The 16,315-nt window shown below is 45.0% G+C and overlaps 1 protein-coding gene across 1 annotated transcript in view; it reads left to right on the forward strand.

Moving 5' to 3' along the window:
- The window catches only part of ATP6V1B1 (ATPase H+ transporting V1 subunit B1), a 64,229-nt gene that overhangs the window by 38,097 nt on the left and 9,817 nt on the right, over positions 1 to 16,315 (forward strand). Inside the window, exons 4-7 of the mRNA XM_042468866.1 lie at positions 4,435 to 4,528; positions 8,972 to 9,049; positions 9,470 to 9,609; positions 13,643 to 13,744. Coding sequence (XP_042324800.1) covers positions 4,435 to 4,528; positions 8,972 to 9,049; positions 9,470 to 9,609; positions 13,643 to 13,744 — 414 coding nt within the window. The remainder of the gene's footprint in view (positions 1 to 4,434; positions 4,529 to 8,971; positions 9,050 to 9,469; positions 9,610 to 13,642; positions 13,745 to 16,315) is intronic.

The raw sequence follows: 16,315 nt of genomic DNA on the forward strand, positions 1-16,315 counted from the left end.
AAGCTTCTGTTGCCACCTCCTGTAAGACTTAGCAGTCTGTGGCAATATGAGCTTATACCTCTGCCTGGGTTTTCTGCAAGGAAAGAATTGGGGGGAAATTCATATTTGCATCTCTGCTGCTCAGACTTACATCCCACTGAATTTGTGCAAGTCATACTCTTTTGGGCTGCATCTGCATCTGCATCGCAAAAATGATGCAGTCTGACACTGCTTTAACTGCCATGTCTCAATGCTATGGAATTCTAGGATTGGTAGTTTTGTGAGATCACAGCAAACTACAAATCACAAGTTTATTATATTATTATTTATTATATTTATTTATATCCCCTCAAAATTGGGACTCAAAGCGACTTACAGTTTAAAAGCACAGTATAATATTTTAAAAGACTTACAAAAGTGACCATTAAAATAGAATTAAACTATTCACGGGGCCGACATGAGTTGAACTCAACCCGAGGGCAGCTAACAGCAATTACAATATTAAATTGTATATAGAATTATAAAATAGAATCACGCTATTACAATATTAAATTGTAAATGGGTTTCGATAGGATGGAGCCGTGGCAGTTAAAGCGGTGTCAAACTGCATTATTTCTGCAGTCCAGATGCAGCCTGAGCCTCAGAGGAAGGCAAAGGCAAATCCCCTCTGAACAAATCCTGCCCAGAAAACCCCATGATAGGGTTGCCATAGGGTTGCCATAAGCCAGAGGGGACTTGAAGGCAAACAACCACAACAACAGCCATGTTTAGTGTGGCTTACTCCCAGGGAAGAGTGGATTGGGCGGCCACCTTCCTTTCTTGCCTCTTCCGAATGCAGCTCAGTTGTTGGTACAGAGGAAGGCAGTTAATCTTTAATCTTCCCAAGCGCAGGGTCAGCATTGAGTCACCAGGGCAGATTTATAAGCTGGCAGCATCTCACTAAATGCACGTACCTGAAACTACAGCAGCCATAAATTTATAATGGGCAAGTGCGCCAGTGAGAAAGATACTGACATTAGACTTGGCAAAGCAAATCAGAGCCGGCCTGGCATCAGCTGAGACCTCAGGAAGCCAGATTGTTCATTCCCATGGATTGAACAGCCTAAGCACAAGTCCAAAAGAGCAAAAGGAGAGGATGTTTCTCTATACAACTAGATTACGGGAGGGGAGGTGGCATTGCAGGTAGGTTACGGCAGCCCTGGTGTACATGACCACCAGACAAAACAGAGGCTGGCATCCTGTTCATGACTTATTATGTTTCCCTTGCAGATGTGGAAAGACATTTTGGTCCAGTGCAGGAGCCTCTTTTTCTGTTGAAAGCTGTGGATGCAGAAGTACTCATGGAGTGCCATTGTCCACTGCGTGTGCACATGTATATTAATGCGTTCTGTATACATGTGTGCATTGTACCGTGTATTAATCATAGAATCCTAAAGTTGGAAGAATCATAGAATCATAGAGTTGGAAGAGACCACAAGGGTCATCCAGTCCAACCCCATTCTGCCATGCAGGAACTCACAATCAAAGCACCTCTGACAGGTGACCATCCAGCCTCTGTTTAAAAACCTCTAAGGAAGGAAATTCCACCACTCTCCAAAGGAGTGAGTTCTACTCTCAAACAGCTCTTGCTGTCAGGTTCTTCCTAATGTTGAGCAGGAATCTGTTTTTCTGTAGCTTGCATCCATTGCTCCATTGTGTCCTATTCTCTGGAGCAGCAGAAAACAAGCTTGCTCCATCCTCGATGTGACACCCCTTCAAATACTTAAAAAGGGGTATCCAGCTCCCCATACCCAGCTCCCTAAGTCTCTCCTCATAAGGCATGGTTTCTAGACCCTTTTGGTGGCCCTTCTCTGGACACGCTCCAGTTTCTCACCATCCTTTTTGGATTGCTGTGCCCAGAACTGGACACAGTATTATTCCAGGTGAGGACTGACCAAAGCAAAATAGAGTGGCACTATTACTTACCTTGATCTAGACACTTTGGGAAGAGACCCCAAAGGCCATCCAGTCCCCCAGCTGCTATGCAGGAACACAGAATCAAAGCTCTCCTTGGGACAGATGGCCATCCAGCCTCTGTTTAAAGATGTCCAAAAAAGGAGACTCCACCAGACTCCAAGGCTGTATGTTCCACTGTCAAACAACTCTTACCTTCAGGAAGTTCTTCCTAAAGTTTAGGTGAAATTTCTTTTCCTGTAGTTTGAATCTACTGGTCTGTTAATCTCTGGAGCAGCAGAAAACACCCTAAACATATTTAAGTTTTGCAAGTTGTTTACATTGCAACTATTGCCATTACATTGGATGATATATGGGAATTATGATTCATGAATAACATGGGTAGAAAAAAAACATTACAGTCTCCTCTCCCAATTTTCAAGGGATCTGTTCCAGACCCCCTCCCCCCATGCCCGAAAATGGCAACTGGCACATATGCAAGTCCCATAAAGAATAAAGGTGTGCATGTCCATGGCATGCCTATGGGCTGCACACAAGTGCGCGTGCCCATTTTAAAGTTAGCAGCTCATCCCTCCCATAAAAAGTAAGGCCGCAGACTCCAAGTCCACACATATGGAGGGATGACTGTAGTTAGAGGTCTGTATGGATGAGATGAGAGGATCTCAATGAGGGTGAGGGGGACACCATGAGCACACACACCAGTCATCAGAAATGTTTGTGAACTTTCCGTGAGCTCCCACCAGCCTCATTTATGCAGTTGAAGAGGACAGATAGCGGGCTCTCTCAAGGGGCAGAGCCTGCTCTCTGAGCACTTTGGACCCAGAGTTTGGGCCATGCCATCTGGGCAAGCAGTTGGGGATTCTGGGAGGTGCAGTCAACCCAAGTCGCTTCACTCATGTCTAATGGGCCCTGGGCACAGGTGCCAGGCTTGCAACGACAACCTTCTCCTTGAAACAGCGCCTATTTGGAGGAGGAGAGGCCAGCAGGTGCCCAGGATGCATCCTTGCCTATGAATGAGGCCTGACCTTTCATAGCCAAGGTGGCTGTCCTCCAGAATCATCCGGGATGCCCACTCTCTCAGCCTGCCTGCATGGCTGGGAGCAATCTGGAGTCCTCTTCCTCCTCCTCTTTGTCCTCCTCTTGAGCTGACTCATGGGTGGCCTCTGCTGGCCAGTGGCCGAACCCCACTCTCCTAATGCCCCGGAGACCTCTGTGGCACCCTCCTAATCCTATTAGGGAGTCAGCAGCCCTCTCTGGCCTTGGGAGCAGAAGAAGCTGCTTAGGAGGTGGAAGGAACCTGACTGGTGCTGTGAGCCATGGACAGGACTGGGCTAAGGGCTCAATCCTGCGCCCCCCCCCATCCACCCCACAGCTTGGGGGGCCAACAGCTGGCAGATGTGTGAACCTGCCTTGGCTGCCGGGGCCATTGGGATCTCATTAAAGCACCGATCCAGAGGTCAAGACCTTCAAAGGGTGTCAACTATTATTCCGATCAAAGAGCAAGGAGGGGAAGAGGCTGGAGTGAGGGGGCGTCCCCAGAGTGTGGAAGGATGGAGTGATGATTTGCACTTATGGGATTTGCACTCCTGGGTTTCTCGTTTTAAACACTTGCTCACTGGCCACAGGGCCCGAGTTTGCCTTGGAGAGGTGATGCGGGGCTCTTCCTTTGCCTGCTATTGCTGTCCAAAGTTGGGAAAAGAGCTTGGGAAAGTTCCTTCTTTTGGGATGACGACTCCTAGAATCTCCTTGTCTAAGGGATTTGGGGAATTGTAGGGCAAAAAAAAAGGAACTTTCCTCAAGCTCTGTTGGGAAACAGTTGCACTGGTCCACAATCTCATAGGCCTAGCATTAGCCAGATGCACACATGAATTACCTGGGGTCAATGGACCTGGCATTTTAGTAAATACGGAGGTCCTGGAACCAAACCCCAGCAAAACAATATTATTTTTGTGGAGCCACCTCATTTTGAATTGGATGAGCTATGCTTTTTAAAAGTTTATGAGTTTGCACCTAACATATTGACAAGTGCTGTATCACCTAATATATGCTGATTTGTGCTTACATTGTTGAGTTTTGAAAAATACAGGTGGAACCATGTTTTGACCATAAGGGAAATGGCAAAATCTGTCTTGTGGTAATAATGGCTGTTTGAAGCCAACCAGAAAGTTACCTCCTGCTCTCCCAAAAAATTATATTTGTGCAAAATCCTCTGTGTTTCAAAAGTTTCCACAGAGAGAGAATTTTGTCCTTTTTGCATCAACCCAACTGCTGAATCTTGAGGCTTGAACCTATAGCATAAAGATCCCAGATCGGAGCAAAGGTGAGCCTTTCCTTTTTCATCTGAATGGTGAACTTTCTCCAAAGTGCAAATCACATGAGCAGAGAAAGAGGGAGCATCTCCTTCCCATTCCCTCCCCATTTGAACCTGCCTGGCCTCATTTGCCGCTAATCCGCCCTAATTGCCAGTAATTGACCTTCTCCCCCTCCTTTATTTTTTTGCAGGTGTTTGAAGGGACATCTGGGATCGATGCTCAGAAGACCTCTTGTGAGTTCACGGGGGACATTCTCCGCACACCTGTTTCGGAGGATATGCTGGGTACGTCCCATTAGGCAAAGAGATGGAGGGGGAGCAAATGCATCTTGATGGTCTTCTTTTCTTGGTCCAGCTGGAAAGGGGCAAAAAGGGGCCTCATTGGGAGAGAAAGAGACAGTTTTCACAAAAGAAGCCAAAAGCAGAAAGTTCAAAGGCCTGCCAGAGATGGGAATGGAGCCCTTTGGCTTGCGTATCCATGGGACAGTGAATCTGCCTCAAAGTTTTAGTAAAAGTGACTACCAAACATGGCTTCAGAATGTCCAGAGAGTCTACATCTCAGCCAGAGAGAAAGATCCATCCACTACTTAATGGCGATGGTGCAGGTGCTCACAAGTCTGAGATGCCACCTTTGGGCTCCGTTGGGGCTTTTGTACAAGTTCATAGAATCTTAGGGTTGGAAGGGAGCCCCGAGGTCCATCCAGGAGGACACAATCCAAGCCCTCCCTGCGACAGATGGCCATCCAGCCTCTGTTTAAAAACAGCCTCCAAAGAAGGAGATTCCACCACAATCACAAATGTGTAACTCCAGGTTCCACACTGGTAACTGCCATAGAGGATTCCAGCCAAAAAGTCTTTTTGCCCAGTCCATCCACTGCTTTGTGTCATGTACTACAGTAGATGTATCCTGCCCACCTTGGAGACACAGGAATATAGGATCTCCCTTACTTTGGGGATCCACCTAGCCTAGGGCAGCCAACTTGGACATAAGAGCTTATCACTCTCCTTTTAAAACTGGTTCAAGCCTCCCAGGCTGGAGTCGAGATGCAAGATGAAGGCGGAGATTGTCACACACTAAATCACCGCCAGCCGACATCAGCCCGGGTCCAAGCCGGGTCCCAGCCGCACTCCGCCAGCACTTTCTAGGAGCCCAAAAACTTTCCGACTTCTAAAAAGTGCGGGCAGAGTGCAGCTGAGACCCAGGCTGATGGTGGCCGGTGGTACACTGGTGATTTAGCATGTGATGATCTCTGCCTTCATCCCATGTCTTGGCTCCAGTCCAGTAGGCCATGGAATCATAGAGTTGGATGAGACCTCAAGGGTCATCCAGTCCAACCTGAATCTGCCATGCAGGAAGAGTCTATCAAAACCTGTGACTGATGGTCATCCAGCCGCTATTTAAAAACCTTCAAAGAGAGTCCAATACTCTCTGAAACAGCAGTGTCTTCTACTGCTGAACAGCTCCTGATGTTTTAGTGGAATCTCTTTTCCTGGAGATTGCATCCATTGCTCCATGTCTTGCTCCATCCTCCATAGGCCATCCTTTCCAATATTTAAACATGGATATCCTGTCCTATCTTCACCTTCTCTTCCCCAGGCTAAACCTACCCATCTTCCTAAGCTGCTTTTCATTGGACTTGGTGGTTTCCAGACCTTTCACAATTTTGGTCTCCCTCCTCTGGACACACTACAGTTTGTCATCATCCTTCTTAAATTTTGCTCCATCCTCTGGAGATCTTGAATTTGATGCTTTTCAAGGCCTTTAGGCTGCTCTGTTCAAGAGTCTCACCAAACTGCCAATCCCAGAATTCCACAGGATGGAGACATGGCAGTTAAAGTGGTGTCAAACCACATCATTTTGACAGTGTAGATGCACCCTAAGTTGCTGTTCATCAAGACTAGGCCTTGTTTTTGTGCAGGTGCTTTGATTTAGCAAAGGTCGCCTCTCTCTCTCTCTCTCTCTCTCTCTTTCACTCTCCCTCTCTCCTTTCCCCTCCTTCTTTTTGTGCTTCAGTGATGTGTGTCTAAGACAAATAGAAGGCGTCGTGGTGAATACCAAGGTTACTGGCCTTTCATGGTCCGTGGTTCCTTCTTCCCATTTCCATCTCAGCATTGATCTTCATTTGCTGTGACAACGACAATGCTTTTCTGCTGTCCCTCTTAAAGGACCGGAAGAAAGTCGCCTATCGGGGGCCTTTGCCAGGGAGGGGGCGGGCGGGCGGAGGGTGAGTGCAGCGGTATTGATTTGCTCCTGGTAGTAGTGGCTGATAACCAATCTATAAGGAAAGGGGCTGGGTGGGGAGAAGGAGGCTCAAGAGATGAGGTGGCTCTTTGCTTGGAAAGGTCAAGCTGGCCACCCAAGGAAAAGGCCCAGCATGAGGTGACCTTGTGCTATGTAGAGCTTGGGATCACCTTGGAGCTTGGGAAAGTTACTATTTTTGGATGACAGCAACTCCCAGAATCCTCTCCAGCATGGTCATTGGTCACTGGTTTGGATTTGCTGTTGTATGCTTTCAAGTCGTCTCTGGCGAACTTAAAGAGAATCTGTAATGGGGTTCACTTGGAAAGTTTATAAAGGACATGCTTATCAAATTTGCAGATGACTCCAGATTAGGAGGAGCAGCTAATACCCCAGAAGACAGGATCAGAATTCAAGATGACCTTAATAGATTAGAAAGCTAGCCAAAAACTAACAAAATGAATTCAAATTTGTGTAGGTTCTCTGTGGTCATTACTTTTGTTTTCTCTATGTTCAACAATAGGCCTGCCTTTGCACTTTCTTCTTTGGTCTTTAGTAGTTGTCCTCCAAAGACAAAGAATCCACAACCTTCTGAGGCAATCCAGTCCACTGACAAACAGAAAAAAGAAAACTTCATCCTAACGTTGAGCTGGAATCTCTTTTCCTGTAGCTTGAATCCATTGCTCCATTGTGTCCTATTCTCTGGAGCAGCAGAAAACAAGTTTGCTCCCTCCTCAATCTGACATCCTTTGAAATATTAAAGCAGAACAGTCATATCACCTCTGAACCTTCTCTTCCCCAGGCTAAGCATCCGCAGCTCCATCCGTTGTTCCTCAAGGCATGGTTTCTCAGCATCTGAAGCAGAACTGGGGGGTTGTTTCTCAGCATCTGGACTTAGAACTGAAAAATCACTTATCAGAAGCCAACCTGGAGAAAGATCAAGGAAGAAAATGCAAATGGATGGAGGGATACTGATGCTTATAAATTAAGGAAATTACAACATTATATTGTGATAATGATATAATGTTATAGTGATATAGGATAAGATTAGAGATAATAGAATTTTAATATGTTCTACGAGTGATTGAGATAAAGAAGAACAATTATATTGTGTAACATATATAGTCACCTCTTCCAAATCACAGGGGACACACACACACCAAAAAATGGCGACTCGTAAATAATGTGAGTGCCATTGAAAATGATGGCACGCACCAAGGAGTGCATGCAGGGGGCACCTAGGGGCCCACCGCCATTTTAAGTCCCTCCGTTTTCTCCTCACGCATAAGCGAGGTTCGGATTCCAAGTCCACACAAACAGAGGGACAACTGTATTGTTAATTTTTTAAATTATGGATTTAGTTTACAAAAATTTAAAAACAAAAACCAAATGCTTAACCAATCCAAGCTCTTGATCTCCAAAGCTGTTTGGCCAAGTAGATCTGCAGATCATGCACAGGGCATAAGGAAGAGATGGCCAGACATACATGGACATGGACACATGCAATTCTTCTGTATTACTGGACGCAATGGCAATCGTTGAGACACAAACAACTAGCAAAATTAAAACTATACCTTTAAATTACAATATTTTACCACACAGCCTAAAATGCATTTATATGTACATGGTTTCATGTGGTTAAAGTGAATATTTGGTAAGGTGTGATTTTTTAAAGAAAAAATTGAAAGAATAATTAAAAAATAAACAAAACCTTAAATTTAACCTATGTTGGTTAAATCACAAAGCTGTAGAAAAAATACAGAAGGATTGGGCTCCATTCCTGGAGTTTTGCAAAAACAGACGGAAGGAGTAACAATGAAAAGAGGGAGGTATAGAAAAAGAAAAGGACTGGTGGCTCAGGTGACTTTCGTAACATAGTAAAATAACAAAGAGACAAAGATATATATATATATGTGCTGAATCAGAAGTCAAAAATAGGGAGTAAATTGAGTCTTAGGATGTCAAGTAGATGATGGAGTCTGTATAGATATTGTTTGTATACATCTCTATCTCTATATATGTATGTTTGCCTATAGGTTTAGATGTAGGTTTTTAAAGTTATCTGCTAGGGTTTGGTTCCAGGATTCCCCATAGATACTAAAATCCGTGGGTGCTCAAGTCCCATTAAGATTGTACATCATTGGTTGCAGTGCTGTGTTGGTGTCAACTGCAGAGTGGTTTAGCACAACCGCCATGGAAAAATTTCAGTGTAGATTTACACCACGTAGACACAATGTAGGAACCCATCCAGGAGGTGTTCTGGGAGATGTAGTTTAACAACTTAACTTGCTCAAGCTCCAACTTATGTTAGGGAACTGAATGAGACGGTCCTTTGGGTCTGCGTCATTCAACGCTGTGTGGTCAACTATGTACAGTCCATCAACCCGATCCCTTTCCTTCACCTCCATATACGCACTTCACTCTGTTCTCTGTTATACCAAGGTCCCAATCCCATGCGAATGAGTGGATTTCTGCTTTTTTCTTTGCAGGCCGAGTCTTCAATGGTTCTGCTAAGCCGATTGACAAAGGACCGGTTGTGATGGCTGAGGACTTCTTGGACATTAATGGTAAGGACACCCATCACTAGCAACACTCCTGGACTCATCCGTGGAGGTATGGGAATGAGGTACAGGTCCCAGGATTCCATAGGATGGAGCTATGACAGTTAAAGCAGTGTCAGGCTGCATTAATTCTGCAGTGTGGCAGAAGCCTTAAAAGGAGCAATGTGGCATTTAAACCAAGCATGCACAGAAAAATATCAGTGTGGACTGGCCATCCATTCCTGCTTGGATGTAATCCAGCCTTCCCCAAAGAGTCACCCTCCAGATATACTGGACCACAGCTCCCTGGATCTCCCATCCAACACAGTGGATGATATGAGTTGTGATCCAAGACATCCTCAGGTTGGAGGAAAGCTGAATGAGGGAATGGGCTGGCTCTCCTTGGCCTGACTGACCCATTGCTTCCATGTCCTGCTCCTTCCCCAGGACAGCCTATTAATCCCCATGGACGCATTTACCCTGAAGAGATGATCCAAACTGGCATTTCACCAATCGACGTCATGAACAGCATCGCCAGGGGACAAAAGATCCCCATATTCTCAGCTGCAGGGTTACCCCACAATGAGGTATGTCTCTCTCTTACATACATAAAAACACACATCCACACACACAGGAGGTCTTGTATCTGTCCATCCTGATTTTGCTCCATCCCAATAGGAGAACTTTGACTGCAGAGAGAAGCATATTTCTTTTAGGGATTTGGAAGTGATTTCTGAAATCAGTGCTCAATGTCTTCTTTTATTTTCAAACAACCTTCATAGAATCATGGAGTTGGAAGAGACCCCAAGAAGGGCCACCCAGTCCAACTGCCATGCAGGAATTCACAATCAAAGCATCCCAGACAGATGGCCACCCAGCCTCTGTTTAAAAACCTCCAAAGAAGAAGATTCCACAACCCTCCAAGGAAATGTGTTCCACTGTCAAACAGCCCTTACTGTCAAGAAGTTCCTCCTAATGTTGAGCTGGAATCTCTTTCCCTGTACTTTGCATCCATTGCTCCATTGTGTCCTATTCTCTGGAGCAGCAGAAAACAAGCTTGCTCCCTCCTCAATATGACATCCCATCAAATATTTAAACAGGACTATCATATCACCTCTTAATCTTTTCTTTTCCAGACATACCCAGCTCCTGCAGATTAATACCCTTAATAGAGTCCATCCATCCATCTAGCATGTGGCCTTCCTCTCTTTCTTCTTCCCTCCACCTTTCCCAGCATTATTGTCTTCTCCAATGAGTCCTTCCTTCTCATGATGTGGACACAGTCCCTTTCTTTGGAGGTTTCTAAACAGAGACTGGATGTCTATTTGTCACAGCTTTGATTCCACTGAATGCAAGCTTGAACTCAATACAGATGTTCAGCATGAGAACGAAACACCCAACCAATTTTGTATAGTGTTGGCATTCAGGCTCCCCGGGGGACGAATTAAATACCAGATCTCACCAGGTGAGGATACATTCAGTCCTCCCATAAGGAAATCATGTGAAAAGCTATTTCACTGAGTCTTCAACCCAAGAACAGTATTACAGTGGGCCCTTGGTATCTGCTGGGGTTTGGTTCCAGGACACACACACCCCGGATACCCAAATCCATGGATGTTCAAGTCCCATTGAATACAATGATGTAGTAAAATGGTGCCCCTTATATAAAATGGCAAAATCAAGGTCTGATTTTTGGAATATATATATATATATATATTCTCAAGCTGTGGATCCTTGAATCCATGGATTAAAAAAAATCTGTGGATATGGAGGGCTGACTGGAGTCAGAACTGGACTTTTGTGCTTAGGGCTTTGCACATCCAAATTCCACAATCCTTTGCATTGCAAAATGCAGTCAAGAAGATCCATTCTAATCTGTTTGTATGCTTTGACTGATAGTTCCTGCATGGCAGAATGGGGTTGGTCTGGATGGCCCTTGTGGTTTCTTCCAACTCTGTGATTCGATGACTTTGTGTTTCATACTGATTAATGTCTAAAAAGATCATTGCTAGACCTCTAGCCTGCCTTGAAGAGGCAGCCTCCAACCAGCAAAATTTCTCACTCCAAAACCTAGGTGAAAGAAATGCACTCAGTACTTTCACAGAGGCACCCTTGTCCTCTTTCTTTAAAAATCTTCACAACCTTCCAGAGCTAAATGCTGGTGTTTATAATAGTTTCTGGTCTTCAGCTTCACTTCAGGCAAAGCCCAGAGGTTAAAATCTGGGTGATTTCTTGCCTCCTTCTGATCAGCCTTTAAAAGCCAGTGCAGAATGCTTAAAGGCCAGGCTGAAAAGTCTTCCCAGTGGGCCTGGAGTATCACAAGGTTATCCAATGAAGCTGGAAGCCCAGGTTGTTTTGGAAACATCAATTTCAGCTTTTCAGGTGAAATGCTAGCATACCTCAGTTTGGTCTGCAGCTGCCACCGCCTTGCATTCGGACATTTGCACTTTAATGAACCTGAAACATCAAAGCTGTTCTAGGAATACATTGAAGGGCAGGGCAGTACCCATTTTTGCTCCTCAACGACAGCGGCTGAATGATGTGTGTTGCCTGCGCAAGCAGAAACCCCCCACGCACACAAGGCACCACGGTGTGTAATCGGCTGGAAAACATACCCTGACAAATCAGGAGAGACAGAGGAAAGGGAATATGATAAACTGACACAGCCTGGTGCGATAGGTGCGCTCTCGACTGTATGAGAGCAGGAGGAGACAGGCAAAGAAGAGGCCCAGAAGAGCCCTTGGTCTTACTCATAGCTCTCCAAGGAGCGGGTTGGTCAGCCATGCTGCAGGCTTCATACCTGGCCCTTGTGACAGATCCGAGTACATGTAGCGCTGGAGCCTATTAGAGCTTGGAAAGGTCACTTGGGGGTTGCCATCACTGGTAAAATAAAGAAGTTTCACCCCGTTCTGAGTCTCAACTGTTTAGATGATGCACGAGGCTGAAACGAGGGGAACTAGGAGGAAACCATGCTCCGGGGCAAAAAACTGGAGCAAAAAAGACGTCCATGTACTCAGCTCTAAGGCAGAAAATGCGCACTATTACACCGCCATATAAACAGCATGACATGGGAAAGCCCAGGAAGCATATGGAAGCAGTCTGGAGGGAGCATGCGCCCTGGGACTGGTAAGATGCAGCTGCCAGTGTCACAAGAGGCGCCCCATGGGATGGCATCTGGGCAGGAGGAGGGAGGTTATTGGCATAGAATCATAGAGTTGGAAGAGCCCCAAGGGCCCTGATTCAGTCCAACCCCCTTCTTCTGCCATGCAGGGACTCTCAATCAAAGCATCACCAACAGATGGCCATCCAGCCTCTGCTTAAAGGCCTCCAAGGAAGGAGACACCACCAAAATCTCCAAGGAAGGAGTATGTTCCACTGTTGAACAGCCCTTACTCTCAGGACATTCCTCCTAATGTTGAGTTGGATTAATCTCCTTTCCTGTAGCTTGCATACATTACTCCATTGAGCAGCAGAAAACAAGCTTGATGCCTCCTCAACATGGCATCCCTTCCAATACTTAAACAGGGTTATCATATCACCTCTTAACCTTCTCTTCTCTAAACTAAACATCCCCAGCTCCCTAAGTCATTCCTCATAGGACTTCATGGTTTCCAGACCCTTCGCCATTTTAGTCCCCCTCCTCTGGACACGCTCTAGTTTCTCAACATCCTTTTTTAATTGTGTTGCCCAGAACCGGACAAGGGATTATTCCAGGGAAGGCCTGACCAAAGCAGAATAGAGTGGCACTATTCCTTCCCTTGATCTCGACACTGCATGTTATGTCTCCATCTGGGTATGCTACTATCTCTTCTAAATGCTATCCCAGCTATACGTTACGTCTTTGGTCTAGGTGAGCTGTTTTCTCTTGTTTGGATTTCTCTCCATGCTTTCCCAGTTACATGTTATTTTCCAGAGTATTTAGATTGGTGAATATACAAGATGAATGATTTAGCAGAATCAAAGCAAGGTTTTGCTCAAAGAAGGGAAAAGAGGCTCCATTCTAGTAGCATGGAGGAGGACAGTGACAGGACACTACACCTCCTCGAGGTACATTATGCATGCTTTAGGAGATTGTCACACTGAGGCTGATTCCGGCATTAAAGAGAGATTAAAGCACATTTAAAGCATCCTGCAAATAAAGCAAAAATGGCAAGTAATTGCACAAATGATTATCACACGCAATTGCACAAATAAAGTGATGCATTGGAAATGCATTGGCGCTGAAATCCTGAAAGTAAAAAGATGTGCGTCAGTGCTTCCTTGTGACCACTTTAATGACTGGTTTTGTGCAATGTCATGTTTCATACAATTACACAATTTTCCTGGAATATTCACGGAATAAACTCCCAATCTCCTTAGTGTGATGAACTCCTTACAGAGTTTGCCCATACCCCAGGCATGTCTACATGGCAAATTTGCATTGGGTTCTACACCGATTCAACTGCGGACAGTCTTCACATGGGAAGGGCAATTCCACTGTGAATCTGGGCCATCCCACCCTTGAAGCAAAATTTTTTAAAACCCTCATCATTTGCTCCAGATCTTCCTAGAGAGTCTTCATCTTCTGGGGTTCCTGCAAGAGAGAGCGGCCCATTTTCATCTTTCTCTTTCCCAATGCAGATTGCAGCACAGATCTGCAGGCAGGCCGGCCTGGTGAAGAAGTCCAAAGACGTCATGGATTATCATGAGGACAACTTTGCCATCGTCTTTGCTGCCATGGGGGTGAGTCACAGTTGTGTGTTGGTAGACATTTGCAACAACAACAACAACAACAACAACAGTAAGCTCAATAAACCAAGAACTGCAGATGGCACCTTAAGGAAGGATACCTGCAACTGAGGATGGGGCAACTGCAGTGGGTCCAGAGTTGGATGCAATTCTTCACTAATTTACTTCTTGGGGCCAAAAAAGCAATGAGTAATTTCAACAATTTTCTTCCCACTCTGCAGTTTTTGAAGCCTATTCGCAACTCAGGTCTTTTTCTGCGCAAAATTCGCATGTGGTTGTTTTGCACAGCAAAGAACATTTTCCACACAGGTAACAGCATTACCTGCGCAGAAAATGATATTTCTGTGCAGCTATATTGTTCTTCTTGTTGTTGTTACAGTATTTCTGTTTTTCCTTTGGAGAAGATGCTGTATGCAAATCAACCATGTGCGAAGTTTGTGCAAAGTAAAATTCCCACTTATAGCGTTTTCTATACAGGCAACAGCTTTTTCTGTGCATAAAATACTATTTCTCCACAGAATGCTCTTTCCTGTACAGAAAATTCTGTTTTCCACACAAAACTGGGGTTAGGGGCACAGGACCCCCATGAATGTGGAAGAACCGCAAATAATAAAAACACTATGTTTTTACCTGAGAGAACACCTCTCTAGGAATCTCTGGGTCCTCCAACGCAACTCTATGGTCAACATCTACCAGAAATTGACCATAGAATTGCACTGGAGGAGCTACAAATGCCTAATGGAGTGTCCTCTCTAGGAATCTCTAGGTCCTTTGGTGCAACTTTTAGTTAACGTTGACCACAGAGTTGCACTGGAGGACCCAGATATTCCTAGAGAGAATGTATTAATAAAATCTGCGAATGTTCAAATCCACAAAAGTCAAAGCCGCAAATGTGGAGGGATGAGGGTATGTGTGACTTTGGTGCAGAATAAATTCCCCAGCTGTGAAGGTCCTCATCACTCCAAGGAAAATCTTCTTGCCAGGGTTTTTTAACACTAAAGACATGTGACGACGACAGCGATAATGATGATGTCCTTTCCATCCATAGCGCAGAGATAATTTCCTCCCCTTAAGACTCTCTGGAAGCTCCACTGACTCTGAAATGGCAAAGACCAATACCCAATAGTTGCCAAAAATGCACTTCTCCTTTGGAAAAAAGTCCATATTTTAATGCCAAAGGGTAGGCTGTGTGTTTGTGTGTGTGTGTGTGTGCATCCTACAATTTGTTGGCACCCCTGAAGGCTTCCACTTTCCCACACATCACCCCTAACTACATTTGTCCAGGAATAAAAAAGTGGCGTAGAGAACAGGGACGGAAAGAATATTCAAAAACATTCAAAGGATAGGTGAAATGTTGGTTTTCCCGAGTCTCAGGAAAGCATAACTATAGAGGATGCTGGAAAGAGAAGTATGGTCCAAAACACACCGCAGAAATCATCCAGTTCAGGACCGCTTTAACTGGCCCTGGCTCAATGCTAATGAATTCTGGGAATTATAGTTCTGTGAGAAACTTAGCCTGGGTTCTGGTACCACAATAAACTACGATTCCCAGGATTCCCTAGCACTGAGCCAGGACAGTTAAAACGGTCTCATACTGGATTATTTCTGCAGTGTCTTCCAGATCTATCTTGACAGATCAGGACTTAACTTGCTGTGAAAAAACGAACATTTTTTTATATGTGTGCAGAAAACACTGTTTTATGAGCAGAAAACATTATTTCCTATAGAGAAAACAGTGCAAAAATGCTGTTTTCTTTATTAAATAAACCCCACGTACATTTTTAATGGTGGATCGGTGCAGACCTATGCATTTTCCCCAGGGCTTTCTTGTGATGATGAGGAGAGGCTGGGGATTGCGATTATTCTTTCTTGCCTGCAAGAATGACATTTCTGAAGAGTTAGATTCCTGCTGGGGAGCCTGGCAGGGTTAAGGGCTGCAGAAATAGCCTTGGGACTTCACATAGTCATATAGGAATAAAGAAGTATATCCTTTCGTACTTTGAGTATAGAAGATTATTTGAGGTGGACATATGAGCATAGGGGTCAAGGGCTTCGTGGGCTGCATCTACACTGCAGGAATAACGCACCTTGGCACTGCTTTAACCGCCATGGCGCAATGCTATGGAATACTAGGGATCTGCACTTTGGTGGGGCACCAGAGCAATCTCACAGAGAAGACTAAATGTCTCAGGAAACTACAGATCCCAGAATTCCATAGCATTGCACCTGGCCATTAAAGCCATGTGGAATTTCATTGTTTCTGCCATGTATCTGCAGCCTGGGATACGGAGCTTTCAAAGCACAAACTTTACTTCTGCTCAGGCTCCTTCCAGGTTTGGAAACCAAGACTTTGGAAATAATGCAGTTTGAAACCACTTTAACTGCCATGGCTCAGTGCTATGGAATCCGGGGACCTGTAGTTTGTTGCGGTACCAGAGCTTTCTAAGGCTAATATATCTCACAGAGCTACAAATACCAGAATTCCATAGCATGGACCCGTGGCAGTTAAAGTGGTGTCAAACTGCATTAATTCTGCAGTGCAGATGCAGGCATGGACTTTGTTGT

The sequence above is a fragment of the Sceloporus undulatus genome, chromosome 5, assembly GCF_019175285.1.
Source record: "Sceloporus undulatus isolate JIND9_A2432 ecotype Alabama chromosome 5, SceUnd_v1.1, whole genome shotgun sequence".
Classification (NCBI taxonomy): Eukaryota; Metazoa; Chordata; class Lepidosauria; order Squamata; family Phrynosomatidae; genus Sceloporus; species Sceloporus undulatus.